The sequence below is a fragment of the Zeus faber genome (genome assembly GCF_960531495.2).
Source record: "Zeus faber genome assembly, chromosome: 1".
NCBI lineage: Eukaryota > Metazoa > Chordata > Actinopteri > Zeiformes > Zeidae > Zeus > Zeus faber.
The window spans coordinates 56316500-56331792 of record NC_137193.1 but is presented as its reverse complement, the minus strand read 5'-3'; the positions used below and the strand labels follow the sequence as shown (position 1 = coordinate 56331792).

Sequence of the window (15293 nt, the reverse complement as noted above, 5' to 3'; positions counted from 1 at the left end):
TAATAATAATAATAATAATAGATTCAAGATTCAAGATTCAAGATTTTTATTTGTCACATACATATACATACTTTCATACATATATGCAGTGAAATGTAATGCAACGCACCCGGTGATAGCACACAATATGTCCTGGGGAAAAAAAAAAAAAAAAATGTATTTCTAATAGACCGACTAACTGACTCCTAAAACGCAATACTGTAAGTTGAATACTTATAGAATAAAATAAAAATATATAGAATAAAATACAATAAAAATAAAATGAAATAAAATGGAATAGATAGATAGATATTAACCAGTATTAGATAGATAGATAGATAGATAGATAGATAGATAGATAGATAGATAGATAGATAGATAGATAGATAGATAGATAGATAGATAATAATAATAATAATAATAATAATAATAATAATAATAAAGAGATATAAAGATAAAAAATAAAGTAAAATGCCTCATAAATGTTGGAAAGTTGCATGGACTATTTTATTTATCTTAATGGCCTCAATAATATCCTGTTTGTTGGGTTTAGTTGAGATTTTTTAAGTTGGGTGTTACATGTGTCTTAGAGCACTTATATGAATTAATACTCTCATCATTAAAAACTATTTGGAAGATAATACTACAGGTGAAAAATGAAGATATGAGATAGATGGGATGCATTGTTGGTGGAAGGCCAGACAACTCACGTCAGTCACAATGAGCATTATAGTATGCCGGACGTTTGATGATATATAATTAGATGGTGTGTCTTACATAAATAATGAAAGGTTTGCGTAGATGTAGAACCGGAAAAGTGGGTCTGATGACGAAGATCGTTTCTGTGTTTTTATTTTTACATGTCCAAGCTGGCAGAAGCTGCTTATACTTTTGTGGTTAGTCTGATACTTTCAACAACATTCCCATCTGAGTACACAATGCTTGTTTTAGTAAATAAAATAAAAATACCAACATAATAGATTTTTTTATGGATTTATTTTACACATGTACCTCAAAGACAAAATGTTTAAACCAGTAACACATTTTTTTTTTGTTAATTTTGTTATTGGTGTGATGAAAAATGTCAAGGTTTATCAAGTGTACTTCAATGAAATATCTTTGAGGTGAGAAACATTTTGCTGCTATTCAGGGCCATTGACAGGTGACGTCCGGTAACCAAGGAAATTAAACCATTGTCTTGACTTTCAATAGTAATAATCCTGTTGATTCATTAATTCAAGGGGTTTATTGAGGAATTTGATTATTTAATTATTCAATCAGATATATTTATATGAATTATATCATGTTTTTTATTTGCAATGAGGCAAACCTATTTTATTTGATTGTATTAATTTTATTTGTTCCCATGATGACTCAGACTTTGACAGTGTCATTGGCCCATTAAATATTAGATTACAGTCATAATTTGACAGTGCCATGATTAACCATGTAAGGTGATGATCGCAAGGAAAGAAGCTGTAGAATTAGAAAATTAAGCGAATGTATTCTTTTGCAAAAATAATTATTAAATTATTTGAATCTTATACCCTGAAGCAATCACCCTGTGAAAAATATTCTTATTATTGCAAATATCTGCTAAATTCCATACGTTTGGAGGGATTTAGAAATGGAAAGGAAAGGGTGTAATTGCATTCAGAATTGAAACCTTTTTCGTCGCCAGGACCCTTCATTTGACACACATTGGGCTTTAAGTTAAACCATTGATCATATTGCTGGAGCCCCCTGGAACCTCTTGAATGGACTCCTGGGAGTCCCTGGACCCCATGTTGAGAACCACTAGTCTACAAGACTGACTTATGCAGCTTCTGAATAATTTATTTAACTAATTATTAATCTCACTAAATGTGAAATTATTGTTTTAACATTACTAACTCAAACAAATAGCAAATAGCAAATCATCAATTAAGATCGGTCCTTTTAAAAAGGTAGAAGGATATCAAAACACACAAAACAAAAAACCCACACTGTGTACAGTCATTTTGTCAAACTACTGTAAATTTTAGTCCGGCTGTAGTCCTGCATATTGCACATGTGTAAGTGGGAAAACAAGCGGGGGAAACATGTATGCATGAGTTGTCAAAGCTACAAAATGTTTCTTGTTCACAATTGGGTAAATGGAGGAAAAAAAAAGAAAGTGGAAATAATATCGGGGAAGTGAAGACGCAACATCACCACTGGGTGACAGCTGTGCTTCGTGTTCGAGGCGTCGCGCATGCGCAGAGGGATGTAAACACGCGCTAGGCCGCCCGACCGTCTCAGCTCTGGTTCCGACATCTGTGTACACGTATCCGGCTACACGGGCTGGACCAGAGGCGAATTAGCTTCCACCAGCTAGCTCTCAGGTAGCAGTCGAGCCGAGCCAACTTTAAAAAAATCCCCCCCCCCCCCCCCCCCGCCAAAAACAAAATATTGATAGCAATTGTTTGAGAACAAGTTATTTCCCGCTGTAGCCAAAGCGAAAAGGTGGATGGGAAGTAGACCGCGTTCGCTGCGCTGGAGCTGAAAACGTTTCAAGGTAATTCAAGATTCTGTCTTGGCTCGGTCCCCGTCTAATTCCTGGGGTGCAACGTAAACGCTAACTCAGAATGACTGCCGGCCACAACTCTTTCAGCTGTTCGAAATAAAATAATGTGATTGTTTTGAGGATATACTAATTTAAAGAAACACTGGGTGTCTATTCGACTTGAGCCAGATGTTTGAATGAGTGTCAGCGTTGTTGGTTGCGGTCAATACTTTTTAGGAAACTTCACATATAAAGAAGGGGGGGGCGATTATTGCCTGGATAGATATTGTTATTGTGACGTCACCTAATGTTTTTTTTTCTTACTATTGAATTAGAATGTAAAAATATTGATTTGATATCTTATCATGAGATATCCTGTATATATTACATTGTTATAACCATTGTTTTCTTTTCCACCCTGGTACACACAGTATGGGTATAGGTTTTATTTAAAATAGTTTTATGCAAACTAGTATACATATTGCATTTTTGAGTGTGAATTGTTGATACAGAGGTTTGTTGATAGTTTTTTAGGTCTATGTTGTTAGTTTTTAGGTCTATTGTATATTGTCATTTGCATGCATTTTCATAAATTAAGTAAGTACATTTTTAGATCTCTCTTTCTTTCTGTCTGTCTGTCTGTCTAAAGGAACATTTGTATATCCCGCGCCTTTACAAAACATGCCATACTAGGTAAGACAAGACTAGACTTCCAGCTGTAAATGCAAGTATGCCTTTGAACTAAAGCCCAACAGGCGGGCTCAGTTCTGTACAGGTATGATTAAAAGACAGGTCAAGTTAACTCTGAGCAATTACATTCATTATTATCTGATCACTAAAAAAAAAAAAAGATGACCAATCTCTTTTATTATTTCATTCCAGCTTTTAGCGTGTATAAACAAACAACAACAACTGGAAACTCTTCCCATAATCAGTATGGGGTTTGGATGGTGTTGGCCCTGTAATCAACTACTCACATTTATGTCAGAAATCTTGAGGTGTTTATGAGGCTGGAGTGGTTGGTGTCAGAGAAGATGACTTGTCAGTACTCGCCCTGATCGTAAATTACCATGTTATAACAGAAGCTTCCATTTAAAGGGGCTGGGTGTAGAATTTAATGGCATCTAGCGGTGAGGTTGCAAATCACAACCTGCTAAATACCCCGCTCCATGGTGGTGAAACATGGTGGCCTCCGTGGAAGAGACGGTGGCTGCGAAACACACGAAAAACGCAAAAGGCCCTCTCTAGAGCCAGTGTTTGGTTTGTCCATTCTGGGCTTCTGTAGAAGAAACATGGCGGTGCAACTTGGCGGCCTCAGTGAAGTGTACCCACGGCCGTGAAGATTAAAAACCACTCATTCTGAGGTAACGAAAACAGAACGATCGTTATTTTCACGGGATTATACAATATTTAAAATATAAGGAATATTGTATTCCATTTCTGCAAAGTCTGTTTCATTAATTTTACACACTGCACTTGTATCTCAAAACATTTCAGCCTAGGCCATGGAACATTGATCGACCTTGGGGCTAAAAGTTAGACATATTCATTCAGAAAGTTATGTTTGTGTGTGTGCATGAATTTCAGTGTATTAGTGTTACATTGTGTGTACATGGTCTTTTTTATGTTTGCTTTGAGATGTTAACTTGATGGAATTGTCCGAAACAGAAATGAGCAATTTGGAGTAAGTTGGGTCAAAATAGTGGAAACAGATAAAGATTATCAAGTGATGCATCATGATTAAAATTTGCTTTAATGTTTTAAGTCCACTTGTTATTCTGCATACTGAAGAAAAGCTGTCAGGGGAGCTGTTGAAATGCTTTTTGTAGCTTCAAATCTGTTCTGGGCTCTGTGTGAGGTGAAAAGGTCCTACTTATGGATGTTCTGTTGTGGTCAGCTTTATGTTGCCATACTCTGATAGGAAAGGGAATGTATATTCCGTTGAAGATGGCCATTCAGAGTAATGTTCCCTAGCGTTTCTGCTGTGGCAAATGAATAGCATGTGGAGAGATTTGTATTGAGGGGCATAGAAATAAGTATTCCTGTTTTATAGGTCAGATTGCACTGTTTTGCACATTCATTCTTTACCTGTGATTGAAATAAATGAGGAATAACTGTAGCCTATATGTGATTGTCCTGGCTCTCAATGTTTAATTCGTGTGACTTATTTTACGTTGGCGTTCTTGATAGTTGACAGGTAGACATGAGATAAGGAACATTGAGATTCAGGAAACCTTGTCCTTGAGAGTTCCCTATTCTTATCATGTTGTTTCACCGAGCCTTTACTAGGACAGATTCTTGTCCTTGTGTGTGTTCATTAGCTATGCGTAATGTGTTTCAGGGGCCCATTCTCCTTTGAGTTCTTTGGCAGAGAAGTAGGAACTATCTTTGGATTTATGGGGTAGCCGTGTTTAGGTTTCCAGGTGTTGCTGAGAAAAGTGCTGTCAAAGACAACCTAGAAACCAGCATCCTTTTCTTGTCCCGGCTTGTTTTTTACGGTTTGCTCATAGTAGCTGTGATGGGAAAATTGCCTGTATTCCATATTCTCATATTCTTATATTCTGATTCTGTATTCTGAGGCCTCATTTTGACCTTCAGCTCAACTTGTAAAAGCTCCCCTTGTTTGCCAGGTGCAAAGACATACAGACTGTTTATCTATTTCCCTGAAACAAAGAGCCATTGCCATGTGGTCAGAAAGAAACCTTTGTCTACGCACATCTTATCTTGCACCGGCATCCGAACTGTCCTGCTCATTATTTTTTCTAAACACATCAGTCTTTAATTATTGTATGAAACTAGAGACTGACTCTGCAATTCTCAACCTGCAATGCAACTCTTTATTAATCATCAAGAACTGCTTGAATTAACGGTCCTGTGAACGATGACATTTCGATGGCTTGTTTATGAGGAAAGATTTTTGCATAGTTATGATCTGTGTTGAATTAATGTTTACTCTCAATGGAAAATCTTGACTCAGTCTGTTTTGTGATGGGTAATTCAATGCCTACCACAGTCCCAGATTTATTGATTACTTGTAAATGGACCACTAATCTGAAGGCTGGTGCGGTGTCCTGTTGCTGTTTACTGGACTGAGTGGAATCTTGTTTGATGTATTAGTTTACCCAATTTCATTGCTCCAGATCGTGTCATGTAAGCCTCTTTGTTTAATTGTGATCAACATTGCATTGTTTTGGATTTAAAATTGTATTTCTTAATGGACTCTTTAAACTAAAATCACCATCAATATAATTTTGAAAAGAACGTACTATTTGACAAAAACAGTGTTTGTAAGATAATTTCCAGAGTTAAAGCTTGTAGTGCATTGCACAACTAAGATCTCTTAAGTTATGTTAAGCACCGAGCTACAGTGTTGCTGATGAGTTTCTCTATCTTTGGCAGAGCAGTGATCTTTGCCCGTTTTGATGGTATGATCGGCATATGACTGCGAGGCAGTATACCTTTAAATTGAAACAAGGGATGAAGACAGAAGGAGTTGCCTTTTGAAAATTATATTTCTGACGTTTTTCTCGTGGACCAAGCTAAAAGGCAGTGATCTGGGTCGCTTAAGAATTGCAACTTTCTACACGTAGGAATTTGTAGATCATAGCTGGGGTGTAGTTGATCAAGGCTTTTTGTTCTCCAAGAAATGGTTTTTTTTTTCATACAGTAAATTTGTTGTTTTTCGTTATATTTATTTTGTGCTACATTCCGTGCACAGCTTTGGCTTGCTTGGTTGATTTATATTTGATGTATAAAATATTTTATTACACACAATTGTTTGATCATTTTACACATTTTCCTTGTTTAACAATCTCTTAAGGCCATGTCACAATTTTCTCTGCTAATCAGTATCACATTGCTGGGACTAAAATTTAGTTGGTGGAGGAAGTACGCCTGATGGTTTTCAGTGTTTGTAGTCAGTTAAGCTTCACAAAGCTTTTCAAATAAGATCTCTATTCAATGTTCCTTTTAATTATTTTAAGCAAATTGTTGTTACCACAGGAATAGCTAAATGCATATATAATGTATGTATTTTATAAATACATACATTACATATTGTACATACTAAATGAATTTATAATATAACTTTGCTTTCTATTTATTCTGTAAAACACTTAAAGCAAGGAACTTTTGCCCATGGGTTTAAATGAAAACAACATTCAAAAAGTCCAATGTTTAAATAAAATCTATATATATTTAAAATATCCAATACCCAATTGTTAAATTAAACTGCAATATGAGGCACGCATGATACTTTCTTCCTTTAAACATGGTAGTGAGTGGAAAAAATATGATTAGATCCGCCCCCAGTAACTGAATTTAATTCCAATAACAGTATTGTGTACAATTTCTCACGTTTATAACAAACCAAATTTCACGAAAATCAGTTCAGAATGAAGTGGGTTACAGTCGTTGTTTTAGAGAAGTCTGTGTCTCTCAATGCACGATTCGATTAGGTTTTAGATTCAAACATATGCATTATTTTTAGCCCTAACCTTATCGAGTCCTGATATGTAAAGAAAACACTTGTTTCTCAGTAAGTAACTTTAAGTCCAATCACATGAAATCATTATAAATAATGTTTTTCTTCGTAGTGGAATAAATATAAACAAAATATTTCATACAATTTCATAGATAAAAGAAATGCTAGGGAGCTGCAAGAGGCGGCTCTTTTCAGTGAGCAGTAACACTTGTAGTTTCAACACACTGCAAGTGTGTCACTTCTCCACCACCACATCTGTGTCCGCTCTGTTCATTCTTCTCCTATCTGACTTTTTTCCTGATTCTACTCATCATATCACAGCATCATGTTATTTTTAGCTTATCTTTGATATCACAATCCAAATCATATCCATTACATTAACTACTCATGTGGAGCACGTACCGCTGTGTCTCACAAGCTGCCAGTCTCTGTTCTGCCCTCTCAAGTGGACAGTTCAAGTGGACATATTATAAAATATCATATTTTATTGAATCAGAGAGCACCTTTTCTTTAAATTATTAGAACGCACATGCTGTGCTCCAGCTGAGCTCTGACTCTTGCGGCTTGGTCTTCGGTTCGCCCTCCCCACCCCAAAGCTCCTCTTCAGGGATACAGTACACAGTTTATTTTCAGATAATGATACATTAGAGATCACATTTATGTCGGACAATATTACCCACAAAGATGCATGATGATTGTGATTTCGAAGTTCGAAATCAAATGCTCATTACTATAAATTTTCGATTTTAAATTGGCATCGTGACACCCAAATGAACCAATCATTGCACTTTAGAGTAAAACACAGCACGCATCTGTCTTGTCAATCTTCTTTCACTGCAACGCAATGTCGAGATTTAGGGAATTATGACTGAAAAAGGTAAAAGCGGGAGTAAAACTGTATTTCACTATGGTGGTTAAATTTTGCAATTGATCCGTGGTTCACATGCGAGCCGAACCGGGGGGGGTGATCTGTAAGGATCACGGATCAACTACGATCCATTACACCACCAGTATTATGCAATATCCACAATACAAAATCCCCCATAATGTGGATTCTAAGTCCAGTATTATTCCAACTATAAAATAACTGTATTGTTCCGTAAAAGCAATGGATCAGATCGGCACTCTGCATTGGCAGTGGAAAAACTGTTGTCATTGTAAATCTATCAAGTTATGTATCATGATATAATAACTTAATTTCCTGATGCAGAGTTAAGTACCGCAGAACTTTTCTTTGCCCAATTTTGTGAAAAAGAACAATGCGAGAATCTTCCTTCCAAATATACTGTATGTTGCATTGCCTTATTTGGGCCTAGTTCAGATACGAGTGGGCATGAAAATGTGCTCAATCACTTGGTGGAGGCAGCATATTATGAGTCAAGACAGATCCCCACCAGCTAATCTTACCCTCCCTTTCCTCCTTGCAGGTGGCGACAGACAAGGTTTCAGGCAAGTTGAGTTCTACTCTCTCATGGGTGAAGAACTCAGTGTCACACACGGTCAGTCAGATGGCTAGCCAGGTGGCCACGCCCACTTCCTTGCAGACCACTGCTGCCTCCTCGTCGACGTCGCTCTCCTCGCCTGCCCTCTCGCCGTCGTCTCCCATCCAGCTCAGCCCAGATGATGTAGAGCTGCTGGCCAAGCTTGAAGAGCAGAACAGGTCAGCAAAGCTGCTTCCACGCTGTTTGGTTTGAATTACATGATAGATCATTCACAGACTAGAGCTGCATCTCAAATGTCATACTAGCATACTATGTAGTACGCCAAATTATTATCTGAACATAATTACTATGTCCAAAACAGTTTGCGGTCCAATTCAGGTTAACCAGTCATGGAGTAATGGTGTAATAAATAAGCTATATTTAGATGCTACAGTGTAAAATATTTAGCACTGGTTGCACTGCAGGTCAAGTCTAGTTATTATTTTTTTCATAAAGGTGTAACTCAAACTCAGTCCACTTAGTTTGTAGATCAAGAAGTGGAGAAAGAGAGCTTGGTTCCCTTTGCATTCACACTGTCCATAGATTCGCTTCAGCTCTTAAGTGCTCTCAGTCCACTTCCCATTCACACTTGTTGCGTTTGGGCTGAAAACCACTAAATACTTTGATTTGTGGGTAATGTCTTCTAGAGCAATATGGATTATCTTTGTGTTTTTATGTATTGTTGGTAACTGAACTTTGATATGGCCCTCATTCCATATTTAAAGGAGAGCTGTAGTCCACACAACATGTTTTGGTTGATTTTCTGATCCGATTTTCTGAATCCCATCTTCTGACTCCTTCTGACTCTCCTCCTCAAATCGGTTTGCTTTTTGGGGTCCAAGTAGGGTCTATGGAGCATTCACACATGGTGAACATATCTGCTGAATCACACTGAGCTCACCTAAATTGGCTGAAACAAGCCAAGCGTGAAAACACCCTGGTGCCTATATAAATGTGCCAAACCAAAAAAATATTAATTCCAAGATGTACAGAAAGGCAAGTCTTTTGTAGTTATTATTTGAAGTGTATCATCAAACTATTTGTAATACAGAATGATGCAGAGAGCAGAATATTGATTTTTAGTAATCGAGTAGGTGCACTGCGCAGTCTTTTGGAATTGTATAGTTTTTAGCGTTCACATCAGTGAAGGTACTTTAAATGGGTGATGCAGTACTCCCCTTTATTATCCCAACAGTGTGAATTCTTTCCCTGCTGTGGCTCTCACCCTTGGCCGGCGCACTCTCAGGGTTGGCATGGAAACCGGTTGTATGGTTCAAAGAAGGGTTTGTACTCACAGTTACCTCCAATGGAGAGGGCTGCAGAGCCCCGTGTTATGACGCTGAGCTCCATTGCGGAGGTCAATGACTCATCAGTTCTCCTACTGACAGCACTGGTGTGCTGCTTTACTATGCAAATGACAGGATAATTAACAGTTTTGATTATGGTTGATTTTCCAATATTACTTGGGCAACAGTTCACTTTTTTCCCCAGAGGCCCTCTGTGAATTTCTGTCTTCAGAGTGGCTCCCCGTCAGAAGAGGGCGTGGGCTTCTTACTGACTCCCTTCCTCCACCCTGACAAGTAGGGCCACAGCTGTGCTTTGTAACAAGTCTTTGCGACCACTCTTGAAGTATGATTGGCAAGCCTATTGTCTTTCTTTTTTTTTTTTTGCTGTGCTGTCAGCATGCTGGGCATACGACACAGAGTATTTGTATGCCATTGCATTTAGGACAGAGTTAGTCTGCAAGTGGAGTTCAACTTCTCAATTCTTTAATCATCAAGAACTGCTGCAACAACTCTGTCCTGTGGATGACGTGGGGGATGACAAGGGCGCCGCTTTTTGTTACACAAAAACGCCACCAATCCCACTCTTTGTAGAACCATCTTACCATGTTTTGGTCTAACCACTTTGGAGTAAGAGTGTGTTAAGTTGATTATATTTAGATAAATATCAGACCACACTAAAATCATAACGCTTCTCTGAATTCAGCTTGGACCTAAGAGGGTTAAAGAACTAATCACTACTCCAAGAAGGGAAGAATCTCCACGGGTGAGACAAATAAAAATAGAACCAAACAACAACATGTACATGGTAAAACAAACATAGAAACGTCAGATGACAACATGTATCGACAAAACAGAGTTAATTAAGTCCAGGAAAACTGTAACAGCAATTGGGCACGTGGCCTCATTCTGTCATAGTTATGGCAGTAAATGAGGGCGGAAAGGAGAGAGATGTAACTAGGAGGGTGTTGGGGGTGTGTTCAAAGCAGGTGCTGGTGGTGTGTGTGTGCTTGTGATGAGTGTGTGTGTGTCTGTGTTGTGTGTCTGTGTTGTGTGTCTGTGTTGTGTGTCTGTGTTGTGTGTCTGTGTTGTGTGTCTTGTGTTGTGTGACATGTGTGAAGTGTCCACGGGTGAGCGTACAGGACTTCCAATTGGTTCTGGTGTATGAGGTCGGTATTACACGTAGTGCCTCCAAGCAGTGGAAAAGGCCCCGAAACCACCCCTGAGTCCCGCGGCTGTATAGACACCCCACGACCACAGGATAGCCCCGAGCACCCTGCCCTGCAGCCACAGAAGACCCCCCCCCCCCAAACCTCCAATCCACACCCTGTGCCCCCGACTCGAGCCCCAAACCTGCAACCAAGCCTCAAACCAACACACGGACGCCAGCCGCAGGCACCCCCTGGGGGCACAGTCCCTGCCACCCACCGAGACTGGCCAGCTCAACCCAGGGATAAGAGCGGATACCAGCACCCGGCCCCCCTAACACCCCCATGGGGCCTGGGACCCCCCATGGCCACATGGCCATGAATCAACCTTATTTTTGGATATTGCCAATAGTTTTTCCATTGAGATGTATTCTATTAACAAATGTTACCATTGGGATGTGGTGATGATCACTCTGTTTTTCCAATTTAATAATATTTTTTTCTTGGCAATTGTTAAAGCGATCAAAATGGGTTAGTGGTGTTTGAGTGGTGGGTCAACTGAGGAGAGGTTGCAGAGGAGAGATATAGATGGGGAAACTGGAATGCTGTGACCCAGAAGGGTTGATAGCTTCTTGGTGATGTTGGTCCAGAATGTTTGAATAGTTCGGCAGAGCTAGATGGCATGAAAGTAGTCATCTCTGGTATTGAGGAAACAATAAGTGCAAATGTCTTTATCCACAAGCCAGAGAAGCAAGGAGAGACATGTTTGTCAGGAACATTTTTGAGATAAGAATTTGTTAATTCCATTACTCCTGTGTTTTGGTTTGTGAATGCCCAGTCTCGAAGAACCTAAGTCGCTTTGTTGAATTAAATACAATCTTTTTGAGTTGGAACCCAAGTTTGCAACCTTTTCCTTTATACTCACCCACCCTGCCAGTTTAAAAGGGAAAATCCCGACCTCCGACATCACAAAAGATATGAGGATTGTTTTCAAAAATGTGTTCCAGATGACTATATCCTTGTCTTTTCCAAGTCCTGAAGATAATTGGTATATTTTTAACCAGAAAATCTGGGTTGTGCCAGATTGGAGTGAATTTGTTTGGAGTGTAACCACTGAGTTGGTTGAATTTCCATCAGGCTGACAGAGTTGTTGTGAAAAAGCAGCTTTTTTCCTCTATAGATTCAGTAAGGAATGGGAGATCACATTGATATATCCTGACAATCTGTTTGTTCAGTTTCTCGCCATCCATGGCCCGATTGTTGCTCTGGTTGTAACCATTTAATTAGAAATTGAAGGTGGTTTGCTAAATCGTAGAATCTGAAGTTTAGGGCTGCTACTCTAAGCAGCCATTATTGAGTCTCGAGTATTAAACCAATTTACTGATGGTTGGACTACTGTCATTGAAAATGCCACGTTGTAGATTGAAACGCTGTGAAGTGTAACCATTGGTCATGACAGTGCCAGATGGTGAGTTGTACAGAATTATCATTGGATCCATTGGATGAGTAACTCTCCAAAGCCAAATTTGTTCAGGGTGGAAAAGGGATATGTCCAATTAACTCCGTCAAATGCTTTTTCGGCATCTGAAGAAGCAATAACAGTATGCATATTTCTGGATGAGTGTCTGCCCTTGACAAAGCCTGTTTGGTCGGGGTGAATTATAAATGGAATTACTTTTTCAATTCTGTTGGTTAGTGTTTTACTAATGACCTTTAAATCACAATATCTATGCGTTACATTAACTCACATTCATCATTCTCTGGACTTTATCCTTGAACATTGCACATATTGTTAGACTTTATACTGAACATTTGCGCATTCCTGCAAAAACTGTAGAGCTTTATTAAATAAAAAAAGCCTAACTCTTACCCTATGCTTATATATTTCACCAATATTTTACTTATTGTTTTACATTTATGTTTCATGTATGCACTGAACACCAAGACAAATTCATTGTTTGTGTAAACTTACTTTGCAATAAAGACTATTGTGATCCTTGACAAGGAGTTTACCTGATTTGTCATTGAGTTCAAAAAATATTCACTCTTTGTTGCATGAGGAAGTGTCTTTTGATGGATGATATTATCAAGTTCAGATGTAATTGTCTGCATCTCATTTCGGATTTGCTCATTGGGTGAGTGGGCTTGTTTGGAATGCAAGTCTTTTAATCGTTGTTCTAGTTTATGTTAGCATTCTTGTCCTTTCTTTTTCTTGTGAGTGAAGAATGAAATAATACCAATACTACTAATACTACTCAGAGTTTCCCAGAGTAAGGATGGTCATATTTCTGGAGAGTCCTTCAGTTCAATGAAGGAATTCCGTTCTCTGGAAAATAATTGGTTAAATTTCTTATCTGTCAAAGGTGAGGTGTTAAACCGCCACCTGCCAGTAGGGTTCTGGTTGGTTTCATTTAAGAGGTTGAAACTAATTTGCCCGTGATCAGAGATCACAATTGACTGGATTTCACAAGTTACTTGTCAAAAAGTCAAAAAAGTAGAGAAGTTTTTGTGGTGTGGTGGGTAATATGTATTCTCTATGTGGGTTATTTGATCGCCAACAATTGCCAAGAGCAAGATCACCCATATTGTTTTTTGTCAGACGAACGCAAGGACTTGTAATTATCTCTGGTTTGTGAACGGGCTAACTCGGATCAAGTACTGTGTTGAAATCTCCTCCCAGTATAATTGAGTCAGAGAATTCTAAGAGTTTTGAAAATATATTGTGAAAGAAATTTGGGTCGTCCCCATTGGGGCCATAAATATTAGCTATGGTTTGCTAAAATTCCATTAATCATTATGTATCGCCTTTCTGTGTCTGATATTGTCGTTCTATTCTGATATGGGATGCTTTTATTGATCAATATAGAAATACCTATTTTTTTTTAATGGTGGGGAGGTGACTTATGTTACGTTTAGCTAGTGAGCCTAAGCTTCTCACATTCCAACTAACAAACATAATGGATGTCATTGAGGTTAGTAAGGGGGTGGTGGATGTGGATTTGTAGTTTTCTCATGTAACAGCACTGTGCATCCAAGGCAATAGCTAAACTACCGTGCCCATGTTTTTTCATAGATAAATCAGTATTTTTCTCCTTTACATTCCTTTTTACTGTCATTGTATTGGGTAAAGTTTGTAGGGCTTCATATCTACACAAACAAATTACATATCCATAAAAGATAAAAAATACATTGCAGAGTCAGGCATACATATAGTGAGAGAGTGAGAGTGATGGGAGAGGTATGGAGGGAGGATAAGGAAGGTGAGATGATGAGTCATCTATATTTAGATTCCTGACATAGGATGATAATTTATACATCTCGCATATCAGAATAACCAGGGTGTGGTAGAGGAGCCCCGGACTAACAGACCGTCTATGTATAGTTTATCAAGAACCAGCGATACCCGTTTACCCTTCTGCTGGTTCTCTTTCAGGATGGGGGACAGCACCTTCTGTCAGTCATTGATCTCCTAGGGGAATTAGGGGGGGCGGAATTCATACCCAGCGTGGTCACTTTCAGTTCCCATCCTTTGCTTTTAACCAGCTCCTCGTGCTTAAAGTGTTCGAACTTAGCAATGATGGAGCGGGGATGGTTCCTCACGCTGTGTCCGATTCGGTCAACCCGGCGGAAAGTGATCTGCTTCACGGTGTCTGTGGGGAGTTTAGGGCGGTGTGGAGAAAGTCTTTCAACATGTTTTCTGGGGTCTCAGTGTTGTTCTCTGGGATCCCGGAAAAGATGAGGTTGTCCCGCATACTTTTGGATTGCATATCCAGGATAGTCTCTTTCATTGTTTTATTTTCTCTCTTAACAACCTCCATCTCCGTTGTGAGACGCTACACGGAGGGTTTTAGATCTTTTTTAGACCAATCGTCCAGTGCAGGAAATCAAGGCTGGCTTTAATCTCGGTGATGTCTTAGAGTGGACCAAGCATGTCTAGCTTCTTGTTAATCTCATTCAAAACACTAACCTCTACAGCGTTGGGGATTAGGTCATCTGTATCGGTAGCTGAGTCTGCCTTCTGCCTCTTGGCCAGGTTGTTACGGTCCTGGTCTTTATCCATCACATATTCATTATATTAATAATCAGTATAATCCACGAGGTCCTCCACTTTGGACTTGTGTAATGGTTTTTTTGTTTATGTTTTTTTTGCAAATCGCTTTATTTGTCTGAGTTGGAGCAGATGGTTGCTGTTTTAGTTTGTCGAGCTGGGTGCTGCCATGTTGGATCTGTACTCATTTCCGTGTTCTCGAGAGATCAAAGCATGCTCGCGTCACCTCCTGCTCCGCTCACGTCACCTCCTTTCATGCCTTAATTTTCAAAAACATAGATCTCATTGTTTACAAATGATTAACGCATATCGGCTCGGCTACCTAATGAAGATGGGAAGAAAACGCA

The 15293-nt window shown here is 38.9% G+C and overlaps 1 protein-coding gene across 1 annotated transcript in view; it reads left to right on the top strand.

Moving 5' to 3' along the window:
- The first annotated feature begins 2433 nt into the window (after window positions 1–2433).
- evi5b (ecotropic viral integration site 5b) overlaps window positions 2434–15293 on the top strand; it is a 34665-nt gene continuing 21805 nt past the window's right edge. The window contains exons 1-2 of the mRNA XM_080000227.1: window positions 2434–2515; window positions 8414–8646. Coding sequence (XP_079856353.1) covers window positions 8495–8646 — 152 coding nt within the window. The 5' untranslated portion in view covers window positions 2434–2515; window positions 8414–8494. The remainder of the gene's footprint in view (window positions 2516–8413; window positions 8647–15293) is intronic.